Consider the following 14,824-nt stretch of genomic DNA (forward strand, 5'->3'; position numbering starts at 1 on the left):
GCGTCGAACTTTCAAAAATTGATCGCGCACAATCAATGTGGTAGATGCTTTGGTGTATTTTGGACAGTTCGAATTATTTCAAGAAAATTCACCATAATCAAATTAATCAATGTCAATTCCGTCGAACTTTTCAACGACATGGCATGTGAAAACATATAAATTAAAAGTTTAAAAGAAAACCAACAAAAAGTTTTGGTTAGGCTCAGATGTTTTGCTGAAAAATCTTGTTCAAAAAACGCGGAAAATCAGAGCGGAAACTGCATTCGAATGAGCGAATCTTAATTCGCTAATTGGAACGGCTGACAGCCGTTAAAATAAAAGATTTTCATTTTTCAAAGTTTTATCTATTTCGTCACATGTATTAGTAATAATTTGTAGGCAACTCCTCGATGACGAACAACTGTTGTGAGAAAGAGAAAGCAGATTTCTGATGTAAACAAACCAACTTATGTGGCACTCAGAGGTGTGATGTGTTAATAAAGACTAGAAAACTAGGGGGTGTACAGAGTAAATAGAATTATTATTCGTTAATTTATTGACGTTGTTATTGATTTTTTGGTCAATAAATCAACGAAAATGTTATGACCTACATTTGCACACCTTGATTTGACAGTTGACAGACAAAAACAACAACATATTTTTGGAGACAAAATTTTACCATCTGAAGAATACTGTTTCGAAATTTTCGGAGATAAAAGTCTGGTTTGGTCCTAGATTGCCAAATCCGGGCACAGTAAGATCTAATTTCCGGCGCAATTAGGCACTTGCTGTTGCACGGGTTTGACGGAGCTCAAACCAGAGGCGAGAAAAGAAAATATTCTTTTAACAATCGTTTTCCCCTGTGCGGCTCGTGGAGGAGAAGGAGGAGGAGGATTATAAATCAATGTTTGGAATGATTATCCGCGCTTTATCTTCAACAATTTGACAAAAAGAGGCATGCTACTGCTCTGCAAACGACTATGACCATGATTATGTCCTTCCAATTGTTTCCTCTTGCGTGGTGGAAGAAGTCCTGCTTCTTTGCTCTCGTTGCCGATTGTTTTCCTCCTGTCGCTACTTTCCCATTGATGTTCATTGAGTGTTCATGTTTGCTTTTTACATGATCGAGGCATCAACGGGACAAGATCTGATCACCGGAACATGGTCTCTTCCATTCGCGTTTACCACAGGCAACTTGTCCAGAATTTTCTTTCCCAATTCACCACCCAGAGACGCTAAAACAACGCGAAAAGATTGTGACAGGTACACAGGATTGGCCAGAATCCATTTAGAAAATGGTTAAGTGCTTCTTTGAGATTGTTGTTTTAGGGGGCCTTTTTCTTTATTTTTCATGTTAGACAAATGAACAGGATCTCTTCTAGTCTCTGAATCATGATCCCCTATATGATCCCTTACTTTTGCCACATTGAATAAGGAATCTCGTATAGTTCCGGCCACTGAAAATAATAAATTGAGCTCGAAAATATCTGTTCCAGAATCACCGCCGCCAAAATGCTTGCATCATGTTTACGTTTGATTTGACATTCCATTTTTTTTTCAATGTCAAAGGGAACAAGGATTCAGAGAACAAAGTAAGGTCGCGTTAATATATTGACGAAATATAAATAGATCAATAAACTATTTTCGTCGATTTTAAGTCTATTGACCAAGTTGTCCACCCCCTAGCTAGAAAATCGGATTACATAAAAAATACACTTTCATTTTCCGTTGCTTTGATTACTTTCACACTCCTTCGAGTCTCCCCTCGACGTGCCAATGTTTTACAGCGGCTAGTGAGTGGTGAATAACTTGTTATGTTTGTACAGCGGTACTCTACAATACAGCGGTTTACTTTGCAGGTTATCCACCACAAAATTTTCGGCTCGCTCGCCTTCTTGCCGTCAAAAGTGCTCCGTCGTTGGTCGTTTGAGGTTATCCGCTGCCCCGTGCTGTGCTGTGTGGCATTTTCACCTGCTCTCCAGCAAGGAAAAGAAAGGCTAAAGTCCCGTTTTTCGTGCGTGTTCCGCAAATTTCAATCTTTAAAAAGTAAGTATTTGGGGCCGGGGTGATCGTGGCCACTTCCGGCTAGCTTTTGTGAAGGGGAAAAGTGCCAAAAAATGAACAAGTGCCGCGCCTACTGAGTGCCACGCGAGATATCCCGTTTTTTTTTGGGTTCATTTTTTTTGGTTTGAAAGACCTTTCTCCGAGTGACTCATATCTGGTGGGGGTTTTGCCGGACAGCGACTCGTTGGTTCCCGGAATCCGTTCCGGAGGATGTGCGTCGCCCGAAACTAGGTTACATAACCGATCAATAACAGCCCCCCTGCGAGCGCTTGTGAGCGAGAGAGGGACGACGACGGTACGAGTGTGTGTGGCCTTTGCAAAATGGTGCCGCGCCGGAGGAGACATTGCCCGGATTGCCGTTCTCTTATCAGCGGACAGTGAATGCCTTTTCAAGAAAGCTGAATGATTTAATCAACACCTACGTCAGGAAAGATTGTCCATTCAGCAGGCACAGCGAGATTGCTAAAGATCCGGAACATTTCGCCGAAGAATGGTCCCGAAAAAAAATCAATATGGCTGCGAACCTAATTGACTACAATTGCCACTCACACCATCACACATCGGGGTCGGCAGTAGTAGAAGAAGAACCAAGAAGTGGCCAAGTCATGTGCCCTCCCGCGATGGGAAAGTCTCAGGACCATCAGCGATATCTAACGGGATCTTCCTTAATCTTTGGAGATTGGAATTTATAATTGGCGGAACCGGTTTCCCACGACCATTATATCTTGCGCGGGGGAGTAATTTGGAGTGAACATTATTCATTCTAAATTTACTACCTCCTTGAAGAAGGTCTACCTGTCCAGTTTGCCCAGCCAGGAATTATGTAATTCACAGAGACAGAAAAAGAAAAAAAACTTCTAATCCACTTTGATGGAAGCCCCTCAGTTTGCCAAAAAGCGGTCCAGATAAACCGGCGTTAGCAAACGCACCTAAAACTACTATCAAGTCAAGCGTTGAGATTATAGTTGGTCAAATTCATTGTGACACTATCGCGTTTCACGCACGCGAAGCACTTCGGATGTATTGTGAGAGAGGGTTTTGTGTGTGTCCCCCCGACCCGAATGTTACGTCACGCTTTTAGTGATGCCGTGAGAAGAGCAAAAATTTGCCGGCTCGTCAAGAGAGAGTGGTGAGCTTCTTCTCTGGCTTCTAAGCGCACACGTACACACACACGTCCGTGTTCCTGGTGTGTGACGTCGATGCAGGAGAAAATGGTCCTATGATTAGAGGCGGGCGATGTACGTGTATCGTACGAGATGATGATGGATACTTTTGCCTGCGTAACATTTTCGCGATGTTGGGTAATAGGTTTTTCGCACGGATTTTGGAAAATTTGGAAATTTGTATGACAAAAACTTGTTTAAATACTGTTTATAATAATTATTGATAACAGTCACCAGATTTGTGTGAATTGAATTCCGATGATATAAGAAATAACAAATCAAAAATACAATATCAAATAAATAACAAAACCCAATCTGATGTTCTAGACCAACGACCAAAACCCAATCTGATGCCTGACCAACGTCCGGTCCGCGGGCCGGATCTGGCCCGTGAAGCCATTTCATCCGGCCCGCGACGGCCTTAGGGCTGTTCATGAAATATTGAATAATTAATTTTAGTGTTCAAATTTAGATAAAAATATATAGCGGAATTAAAAGGAACAACTCGTCTCTTTGTATTCATAATAAAAATAGGCTTCAGCAATAAAGTGTTGCTTATTCAACTTATTATTATTTAGGTTTAGCTTTTGTATTTTTTTAAATGTTTTTGTATCAAATTCAAACATTCTTTATGTTTGGATTGAATTCTTATCATTTCTATATTCAGCAATTCCATTCGAAAAGAGCATAAACCGAAAAAATCGGCAAAAAAACAACTTTTCTTATTAAAACTGCGATAACTTTAAAAAATCAGCGATGACCTATACACTCAAACCCCGATGGTTTGACACCAACTGTTTTCAAACGAACGGGGTCACTTTTTAGTTTGACACCCCTTTTACACGGAGCTCACACACACTACCAAAAGTTTGTTTTGATAGTGTGAGTGAGCGCCGTGTAAAAAGTGACAGTTCGTCACTTTTTAGTTTGACTTTGTCAGACCAACGGGGTACAAACTAAAAAGTGTCAAACGAAAAAGTGACCAACCAGGTTGAGTGTACATGTTTGGGTACCAAAAGTTGCGAAAATTGACGAAAATGGCAATTTTTGGGACCACCCTAGCACGGTGTAGGTCACCCTAACGGCCAAATAAAAAAAATACCAGTCTTATTATTTCGGCTAAGGAACCTCCAGAAAAATGTTGAGCCCGATCGGAGAATTTTTTTTCGGTTTAGGCTCTTTTCAAATGGAATGGCTGTATTGATATTTTCAGAATCAATTTATCAACTAAAAAATGTGAAATATCTATATGAAAAAACTGGAATTGTTGTCTAAAAATGTACAGAAACACACTAAATTTTCATCAGTTTTTGCTGTTTTTACTTCAAATTGAGGAACTTTTTGATGAACTTAGTTAAAATTATTATGGATGGATGTGTGTAGGTGGGTGGACCAAAAAAATTTCACTGGATTATCTCCGGACTGGATGAACGGATTTTGACCGTATTAGTCTCATTCGATCCGTATTGGGGTCCCATAGGTCTCTATTTAAAATCAGCAAGTTTAGTTGAGTACTTCAAAAGTTATGCTAAAAAAAACTATTTTGGCGTTTGTCCTGAAGATTTTAAAAAGGGTGGTTTTTGCAAGAAAACCTATCATGTTACACATTTTCAGAAAGACCTTTCCAATAAGCTTAAAACATTGAAGATCTGACAACCCTATCAAAAGTTATTAGCACTTCAGTGTTATTTATGCACTTTTTGGAGGCCGGATCTCAGATATTTCGATGAAAATGATGTCCGGGTCCATCATGCGACCCTTCTTTAGTTAGAAAATCGAAAGACCTTTCAAATGAGCCTAAAACATCAAGGATCAGACAACCCTATCAAAAGAAATGAGTAATAAAGTTGATTTGTTAAGCATGTTAAGAGGGAATGTTACTATTTTTACTGAATGTATTGATTTTATGAATGCGAGGAAGGCACCAACCATCTAAAGGTGAATTAAGTAACGTTTTTAAATACCTTTCTAAAAATGAATTTTTACCATCTTCCGGAATTTCAAAATGGTTTTTCAAGCATAATTTTTGTAGGACCAGTCAACAGGGGTGACATTGGACATTTTTGTTTGCTTTTTTATTTTCTTTGGGTAGAAAAGCACTACAGAAGTCGAATATTCTGAAGCAACACGAGAAAAGGGCGGATAAGTATTTTGACAGTTTGAACTGGTTTGCTTATTCTCAGGCGTGTATTCATTTTTTCACAAAAACGAAGTGTTTAACAATAGCTGGCCTCCCTAGCTACCTTTCAACAATGCGGTTTTTGTTAAAAATCCTGTTGTCTCGGAATTTACAAAATAGTTTCAGCTGTCAAAATGTTTATGCGCCCTTTTCAAATGTTTCTCCAGATATTGTATAGCTCTTTTCAATGTTGGTATGAATGTAAGGTTTCTTTATCTGTTTTTGATATTTTTAATTGTCTTCTTAGAACAAGATAACGCTATGCAATCATTCCAAAAAATCACATCAAATCGCCCTTTCTGACAACGTACATGTTACGTAACTTTTCCAGTTTTCTTCTGGTTGAAACAAACCAAACGAATCGATGATTCGACCAAAACCGAGCTTGCAAAAAGTTGGCACTCACTCGAGACAGTTGGCACCGAAACGGCAAGGGTCAGCCGCAACAGCGAGCATGATTCCCTGGTGCAGTTGGAGACACCACCTCGCAACAACTATCTCCCCGTTTTGCACGCGAGCACATTCTCAGCCCGAAGAAGGCGCAAACTAACTCGTGGTGTTCTAAACCTTTGATTTGTTTTATTTACTGTTTATAAGCAGTACCGCCGTGTGTTTTCGCGATATTTTTAGAATCTCGCTTGCGCGATCTTGGCAGCATTACTTACGAGGTTGAGATTGAGAGAAAGCTTGCGATGCACCCTGCAATGCGCGCGCGGCGACGCCAAACTAGCCAGCAATCAATCAATAGAGTTTAATCACAGCTCGCCTGTTTACTACTCCCCGTCGTGGGTATTAATAGAGTAAACGACCGGCCCCGCGTGTCAATGACCTCGATCTAATGAGATTTCTTGTTTTTTTGCAGATGGCCCCACCAGCATACTCAGATCTCGGCAAGCAGGCCCGCGATGTCTTCAACAAGGGCTACCACTTTGGCCTGTGGAAGCTGGACGTCAAGACCAAGACCAGCTCGGGCGTTGAGTTCAACACGGCCGGCCACTCGAACCAGGACAACGGCAAGGTGTTCGGCTCGCTCGAGACCAAGTACAAAGTCAAGGAGTACGGACTGAACTTCTCCGAGAAGTGGAACACAGACAACACCCTGACCTCGGAGGTGTCCATCGAGAACCAGCTGGTCAAGGGACTGAAGCTGTCGTTCGACGGCTCGTTCGCACCGCAAACCGGGTACGCTGGCGCTAGGTTCGGCTACGCCGCCACCTACAAGTTCCGCCGGAAGGCGCAGCAGCAGCAACAGCAACACGACAAGGACGAACCTTCTTCTAACGCTTCTCCCTTTCTTCTCACTCTGTCCTACAGAAGCAAGACCGGACGGTTCAAGACTGCCTACTCGCACGACAAGGTTCGCGTCGACGCCGACGTCAACGTTGACCTCGCCGGACCGCTGGTGAACGCCTCGGGAGTGTTCGGCTACCAGGGCTGGCTCGCCGGCTATCAGGTTGCATTTGACTCGCAAAAGTCCAAGGTTACCGCCAACAACTTTGCCGTCGGCTACTCCACCGGTGACTTCATTCTGCACACCAACGTGTAAGTACTAGTAGTGGGCTGCGGCCGCTGATTAGCGAGTGTGTAACGTGACAACCCGGACGTTTTTGACGCATTCGTTATCAAACCTAAATTGTTTAGGCAAACATAATGAATTCCAAAGAGGGCAAGTTTAATTTATTTCTGTGGCCACCATCAACCAGGTGATGAGCGATGTCAGTGTGATAAGATAAATCTAGCAAAGGGGCAGCGAAATGATGCGTTGAGTTACTATTGTGATATGGATTACGCAACGAGACGGCCGGTCGGGCGGTCCCATGATGCAGCAGTATGTTTGTCTAGTTCGCGAGCTAATGCAAACAAACGTTGTTATTTTCTCAATGTGAAAAAAGATATCATCGTGGACGCAACCTGTGTCACATGATGCTTTCCAATGTTGGCCGTAAAGTAAATATTAGTTAGTCAATGTTGATACTTCTTGGGGTAAATGTTTAAATATTATCCAGATCAATGATCTAGATGCTTTAGTTAATATATAGTGAGCATCAATGATCTTCTCTGGTTTTGCCTTCCTCACCTTACTGAGGAAAGGCTATAAAATAACTCGAAAAATAAACTTTTTAATTAGACCTAGACCTACCGTCATTTATACATATCGACTCGTAATCACCAGCTGAGCAAATGTCTGTGTGTTTGGCTGTATGTAGACATGGTGTGTACCGAATCAATGTCACTGGAATAACTCGTCACTGACTGAGCCGATTTTGACCTTATTGGACTCATTCGATTCGTTTTGAGGACCCATAAGCCCCTATTGAAATTTATAAGATTTCGTAAAGTACATCAAAAGTTATGCTTAAAAAACTGCTGCATATAAATTTCACAATTCACAAAAAGGGTGGTTTTTGCATGCAAACCTGTCATATTATATATTTTTGAAAAGGTTCTTCTGATATGACCTTTCTTGTATATTAAGAATTTTCAAGATCTGACTTACCTATCAAAACTTACAAGCAGTTTAAAAAAATGGTCTGAATTTACATAACCTCAAATGGTCGGGTCTGATTGCCACGAAAAAGCCGTGTAGAAGGATGCCATTTTCCTCAAAGGCGGTGTCTGTATAATCTTGACAAAAAGTCTGTAGGTAGTCTGTTTTTTTTTATTCATCACTAATTTTATTAGGACCTCTTAGAAAGGCACCAACCATCTAAAGGTAGATAAAGTAACGTTTTGCCTTCTTCATCTTACATCTTACCACCTAAAGGTAGATAAAGTAACGTTTTGCCTTCTTCATCTTACTGAGGAAAGGCTATAAAATCACTCGGAAAATGAACTTTTTAATAAGACCTCCTAGACCTACCTTCAGTGGCAGTGCGTGGCCGAATGGTTACGCTGTCCGCTTTGTAAGCGGATGATTCTGGGTTCGATTCCCATCTGCTGCAACCTTCCATCGGATGAGGAAGTAAAATGTCGGTCCCGGCCTTGGTTGTTAGGCCGTTAAGTCATTCCAGGTGTAGGAGTCGTCTCCATGCCATAAGTACAAACAACACACCAAACCAAGCCTACTCCGGTGGAATCGCTGGCGGCGGTTGGACTCACAATCCAAAGGTCGTCAGTTCAAACACTGGGGTGGAAGGATCCTTGGAGTAAAAGAGGTTTGGGTGCTCTCCCCATTCAAGCCTTCGGACTCCTAGGTTCGAGCAGAAACTTGCAATAGAGACCACAAAAGACCCGGGGGTCGTTAATGTGGATGGTTTGATTTTTTTTTTTGATAGGCCTACCTTCATTTGTACATATCGACTCAGAATCACAAGCAGAGCAAATGTCTGTGTGTTTGGCTGTATGTAGTAGCCTGGGTCAAAAAAATTAAAATTGCTCAAATCAAAAAGTATATGAGATTGCCCGAAAGAGTACTCAAAATGGGGCCTACAGCCCACATTTCAGCCCATTTGGTTGAAAATTGGCTTGCCTTGAGCAGGAACAAGTTTAAATGGGAATTAACCCGTAAAACTTGAGCAATTGGGTACATTGCTCTGTACAAGTCTGTCGTTGAAATTTAACGACTTTTGCATACCATGGGGTCCAAGGGGATGATCTGGGAAACAATTCCTCTGAAGGGTGCAAGATGATTCGAGGCCTCTAATCTTGCCTAGAAGCAGATTCATTCCGGCGTCGCCAAAATTCTCATGGTCCCAGCAAAATGTACAGGGATAAATCAAAGCACGCTAAGAAGGCTGCCTCGATCAGAGGACGCCACATGTCAATCAGCCACCACGTGGCAGGAGGGTATGTGGAAATTGGAGTATAAAATAATATTTGACGTTTATAAAGTGTTTTTGCACAAATAACTGACTAAATAAAATGTTATTACATTGACAGAACCTCTTTTAAAGCCAAAATTGGAGAAACAAAGTTTTTTTTTAACTTTCATTTTTTAAAGGGTTAAAATGGATGAAAACAAACATTTTTATGCATTTTTCCAATGTGAAATTGTCTCAGGAACACGATTATGATAAAATTATCACCAGAAAATAGGATCTAAGGGGTCATCTGAGCAAAAAATTACTACCAAAAAATTCACTAAAAGTAAAAGTGTCTATTTGATATGTTAAACTGCCTTACCCAAAGTGGTCTCAGTCTCAGATGGTAGTCCCAGATGTCCCCTACAAGCTGCAGGTCGAACCGAGTTGATATCTGGATGGAACACTTTTTTATTTCAGTTTGAAAATTATGCTATTTTTTCACTAAAATGCCAATAACTCCCTTTAGAATTAACCAATTGAGATGCTCTACCCTGCATTTTGTTGCATTTTTGAAGCCCTTTAAGATGCATTTTGAATTTTGAAATTACATTGAATTTTGCCTAAGTTATAGCCTTTTTAAGATGTTTTACGTTTTTGAACCTTCAAACTTTGTGTCCCGATTTGCCCCACTTCCCGTTGACCTAGAGTGCTCATATTTTGGCCAGATGCTAGTTTTATATGTACAAACAACCCCTGAATATTTCAGGCAGATTGGTGAGGTCGATGCGAGATGGGTATGCTTTGCTCGTGGACTCGCTCTTAATGCAGTTCATGCAGTTTTATCATGTATTTAAAAAGTTATGTTAAAAAAACTGTTTCATATTAAATTAAAATTATGGTAAAAAGGGTGTTTTTTTCATGAAACCCTCACAAGTTATATATTTTTAGAAAGCATATGAGAAGACCTTTTAGGTGGGGTAAAAATTTTCAAGGTCTGACTTACCTATCTTAAATTACAAGCAGTTTTAAAAAATGGTCTGAATTCACATAACCCCAGCTGGTCGGGTTCGATCGCCACGAAAAAGCCGTGTAGAGGGATGTCATTTTCCTCAAAGGCCGTGTCTGTATAATCTTGACAAAAAGTCTGTAGGTACTCTGTTTTTTTTTTTTTACTCATCACTTATTTTTATTAGGACCTCTTAGGTGCTGCGATCACGTTAGCGGAGATCCATAAACAATGTTGACATTTTAGGGGGGTTGGAATCACTATAAATGAGAGGAAGGCACCAACCACCCAAAGGTAGATTTAGTAACGTTTTTTTTTGTTCATTCAGCATGTCAAACTGGACCGAAAAACGCTTTTAAAACGAAAATATTTTTACAAAAAATAAAATTCAGCTAAAAGCGTTTTTTGGTTTGGCATGCCAAACAACCCTACAGAAAAAAAACTAACTTAATCCACTTATGTGGTTGGTGCCTTCCTCACTCTCTACAAACAGTGGGAGACATGATGGGACACACACATTTGGACATTAGATGCGGAATAAAAAAGTACACAAATATCACTTAAGTGGTCATAACTCTAGACAGGGTTGCCAGATCTTCAATGTTTTGGACTCGTTCGAAAGGTCTTTCGATTACCTAACCAACAATGGGTCGGATGAGAGATCCGGATATTTGTAAAAACACATTTTTATACATAACTTTTGAAGTACTTATCAAAACTTCAAATAATTCAATAGAGTTATCTACGTGCGCATGTATTGCGTGTACGTACAGGAAAAAGATGAGGTTAAATTTGGCACCAGCCAGCAAAACAAATGGTGTGCTAGTGTGTGTGAGATTGGGCTTAGATAGCTCTATAGAGTTATCTAAGCCTGATCTCACGCACACTAGCTTACCATTTGATTTTGCTGGCGACCACAAATTTTAACCTAAAAATCCATCGTGTACGTACACGCAATACATGCGCACGTAGATAGCTCTATAGCGACGTATGGGACCTTAAACTGAGTCGAATGCGACCAGTTTGAACAAAATTGGTTAAGCCAGTGCTGATAAAACTGAGTATGAATTTTGGTCACACACATACACACAGAACCAATTTACGGAAATGTACGTTCTTAGATATTTTTGGATGTACTGGGCAGCAATCAATATTGAATTGACCATTGTGGCACCCCCTACAGCGTGGTGCAGACCCGGTAAGCTATGCTATGGTAAGAGTGTATCCCTCTCACACCTTATGCAAACTGTCATATGAGTGAAAGGGATGCACTATTGTTTACAATAGTTTTGTGCCCTTTTCAAATGTTATGCTCCATATATGCTTTGGCGAGGTAAATTTTACGTTCTTTCAACATAGAATTTTTTTTTCTGTTTGGTTCACTGCCGTTCTACGCATAATTGTCCCATGTCAGTTTTTGACGATTTTGACTTTATGCCATTTTTAAGTTTAGTCAGATGTGTACTTTAAGAAAAACACATAAAATCTGGAACTTTGTTCGGAAACTCATCAAAAACATCACCAACTCTGTTTGTCCCATCGTTGAACTTCTACGCATAATTGTCCCACCAGTATTTTCTTACACGGAATCATTAGTTTTACTAAGCATTATGCCTTGTTTACCTGTTGTATAGCAAGAGGATTACAAATAAGGGTGAAAAACTTCTAACTGGGGCGATTAGGGACACATAGGGCGAATAGGAACCCACGGGACAATTATGCGTAGAATCACAGAAATCGGTCGAAAAATTTCAATCGCGTTTTTCTCAGTTGCACTTTTTTGAACATGGGACAATTATGCGTAGAACGGCAGTTCAGCATGCTGAACTTAAAAACGGAAAACGCTTTTTAAACGGACATATTTTCAACAAAAATATTGCATGTGTTTTTTCGTGCTTTTGAAAGCTATCAAGGAGGTATTAGACTATGACAAACAAACTAACAAACTCGCAAACAAGACAAAAGCTGACGTTTCTGCAAACAAATATTGGCGAACAAGCAACGCAGACAAACTGTCAAAAAGTGCGAGTTTGCGTGTTTGTCGTAGTCTAATACCTCCTTCAGTTGTTACAACGATTGAATGAAACATCGTTCGAATTAGCGAATCCGGGTAAAATTTTTCTAGAAATCGTTTTGAGAAATCCACATTTTGAGTGAATTCAAAATTAAATTTAGCTATTTGGCTATGTATACTGAGTCCGAATCTCAGATACGACCTTGATTGTTGCGACTAGTGACCTCTAAAGGAAAATGAAATGTTCTGGGAGAAATTCTGAACACCCAAAGTCATTCGAATATAAGGTTAAAAAAATAGTTTTTCGTTGGTGCTGGCTCGTTTCTTGTACCGAACATGCACAAACATAACAAAAACTACCAGATTATAATATTTTCCAGTTTTACCATGCTTGTGATTGTTATAAATCTCGTTTTTAGGCCAAAAGTATTATTGATTCCGACCTTGTTCTTCCATGGTCTTGCTGCTCGATTGGAAACCCGATTTAACAGTTCGATTAAACCCCTGAGAGTGACATTTCGCCTCTCCACATAGGCTCTCTAGTTGCGACAGGAGCTGGCGTTCCGGCTTCGAAGTTTAAAAAAGATTTGACCTGTAGGATCGGTGCTTTTTGTAATTCGGGCTCAGTACACCTAATATAAACACTGCGTTCAAGTAATACAAACACATTTATACATATTTATACTAATCGTGTTTTCTCTCCCTCTTTCCAGCAACGACGGCCGCGAGTTCGGTGGTCTGATCTACCAGCGATGCAACGACCGTCTGGAGACCGCCGTCCAGCTGTCGTGGGCCTCGGGCTCGAACGCGACCAAGTTTGGCCTCGGCGCCAAGTACGACCTGGACAAGGATGCCTGTGTCCGCGCCAAGGTTAACAACCAGAGCCAGATCGGTCTGGGCTATCAGCAGAAGCTGCGCGACGGTAAGAGATCGTAGAGAACGGGTTTTGAGCAATTGGACTAATGTTTTCTTGCAATTTTCGCAGGAATCACTCTGACTCTGTCGACGCTGATTGACGGCAAGAGCTTCAACACTGGCGGACACAAGATCGGCGTCGCCCTGGAACTCGAAGCCTAAGCTGGAGGAAAATCGTGTTCGTGTTTTAACAAACAGATTCAAGTTTAAATATCTATTGACAGAGGGCGAGAGAGATACAAATAAAACAAAAACTAAAAAACACACACAAAAAACAATGGAAGTAAACTACCACGTAATAGTATAAAAACACATTCGCATCATGAAGAAAAGACAGCGGCGGCGGCGGCGGCAGCACACGCGTTTGTCTCGAGAAGCGCGCGCGCGTTTTGACCATCTCTTTTCTCTCTCGGACGGTGGTTGTTATCCTAGCATACCACACACACAACTACCCGGAGGCGCGCATCCGCAACCAGCAGCAGCAGAAGCAGCAGCACACTATCGCCAGAAGTAATAAAGTTATGAAAGTTCAATCTGAAAAAAAAAATCAAATAAAGATGGCAAAATACCAGGAACGGAATGTTCGAAAGCTTGTTTTTGATCTTTAGAAGAGAAATGATTGGCAAACACCGAATCCGGCGCATGAACAATAGAACAAAACCAACCACTTGTGTATCAGCCCAAAAGGCAGAATCTAACAATAACTTGTTTAGAGAATTAGACAAATTTTGAGCAACTCGATCTAACGATATCACTTGAAACACGCGCGCACACACCTACTAACGCAGTTACAACGCCTCCGAAGCACCGGTTTTAACTTTCCGCAGTCCGTTACTCGACGACGTACTAGCTAGTCTATAAACAATAGCGTAGGTTATTTCCTAATCATTTCACGCAAACGTAACGGTATTGGGTTCTGAATTAAATGCGGCTCGCGCCGCTTATTTGTCAACTGGGCGTACGTGTTGGTGCAACGGTAGATCTGTTTTGTAACCGAAGAAAGCTAACCTCCAAATCTCGTGAAAGAGTTCCGTCACTGTCCCAGTTTAGTCGGTTAATAGAAATAAAGCGCAGTAATTGATTCCATGCCTCAGAAAAATGTGTTTTATTTCGAGCATCGATTTCAACGCTATTTTTTCTAATTGCCAATGTTACCTCTAGTACGGACTTCAGTATTTTGATCTACCAGGTCTAAACTAGGTCTGTTCGTGAAACGTGAACGTTCCATACGTTCGGTTCACGTGGCTCAACAAAAGGGAACTTTTTTCACTTAAAACTCCACGCCATTTTTAACGATTCCGGTGTTTCCTGTCACGCGCATCACGGGTGTACCCCATTTGGCATAATGGACATTTGGCATAACGGGTTTTCAAGATGGACGTTTGGTATAATGGACGTTTGGCATAATTGGTCCAAGACATCAGGGACGTTTGGCATAATGGACACTTGGCATAATGGACGTTTGGCATAATTCGTTCAAAAACCATCAAGGACGTTTGGCATAATGGACGTTTGGCATAATGGACGTTTGGCATAATTATTACTAGCTTGTTTTTTTTTATTAAGTATTTGTCATTTTCACGAACGAAAATGTATACTTTTTACCTTTTTTATATTACTTTAAGAGATTATCATTTTTTTCTATAAAAAAATTAGGTATCTCTATATTTTTTCCCCAATAGTCAATTCTTTCCTTTTTGAATAATTCACAATAAATCTTTTCAATGAAATTTTGATATTTTTATTAAATAATTAGTATAA

General features: G+C 40.6%; 1 protein-coding gene across 1 annotated transcript; it reads left to right on the forward strand.

Annotated features, from left to right (window-relative positions):
- The first annotated feature begins 1,865 nt into the window (after window positions 1-1,865).
- On the forward strand, window positions 1,866-14,156 carry LOC6031961 (voltage-dependent anion-selective channel). The gene is made up of 5 exons (XM_001842585.2): window positions 1,866-2,025; window positions 6,248-6,567; window positions 6,700-6,927; window positions 12,862-13,070; window positions 13,134-14,156. Exons 2-5 carry the CDS (start codon window positions 6,248-6,250, stop codon window positions 13,223-13,225), a joined length of 849 nt encoding a protein of 282 aa, XP_001842637.1. The 5' UTR covers window positions 1,866-2,025; the 3' UTR covers window positions 13,226-14,156.
- Window positions 14,157-14,824: the final 668 nt, after the last annotated feature.

The sequence above is a fragment of the Culex quinquefasciatus genome, chromosome 2, assembly GCF_015732765.1.
Source record: "Culex quinquefasciatus strain JHB chromosome 2, VPISU_Cqui_1.0_pri_paternal, whole genome shotgun sequence".
In the NCBI taxonomy this organism is placed as follows: domain Eukaryota; kingdom Metazoa; phylum Arthropoda; class Insecta; order Diptera; family Culicidae; genus Culex; species Culex quinquefasciatus.

What these genes read in the sequence shown, in the direction of transcription:
- LOC6031961 (XM_001842585.2), top strand. Translation starts at nt 6,248, where the DNA reads ATGGCCCCACCAGCATACTCAGATCTCGGCAAGCAGGCCCGCGATGTC. An exon ending in TCGTTCGCACCGCAAACCGG is followed by an intron (nt 6,568 to 6,699) that starts GTACGCTGGCGC and finishes TCTGTCCTACAG; the next exon opens with AAGCAAGACCGGACGGTTCA. An exon ending in TCAGCAGAAGCTGCGCGACG is followed by an intron (nt 13,071 to 13,133) that starts GTAAGAGATCGT and finishes CAATTTTCGCAG; the next exon opens with GAATCACTCTGACTCTGTCG.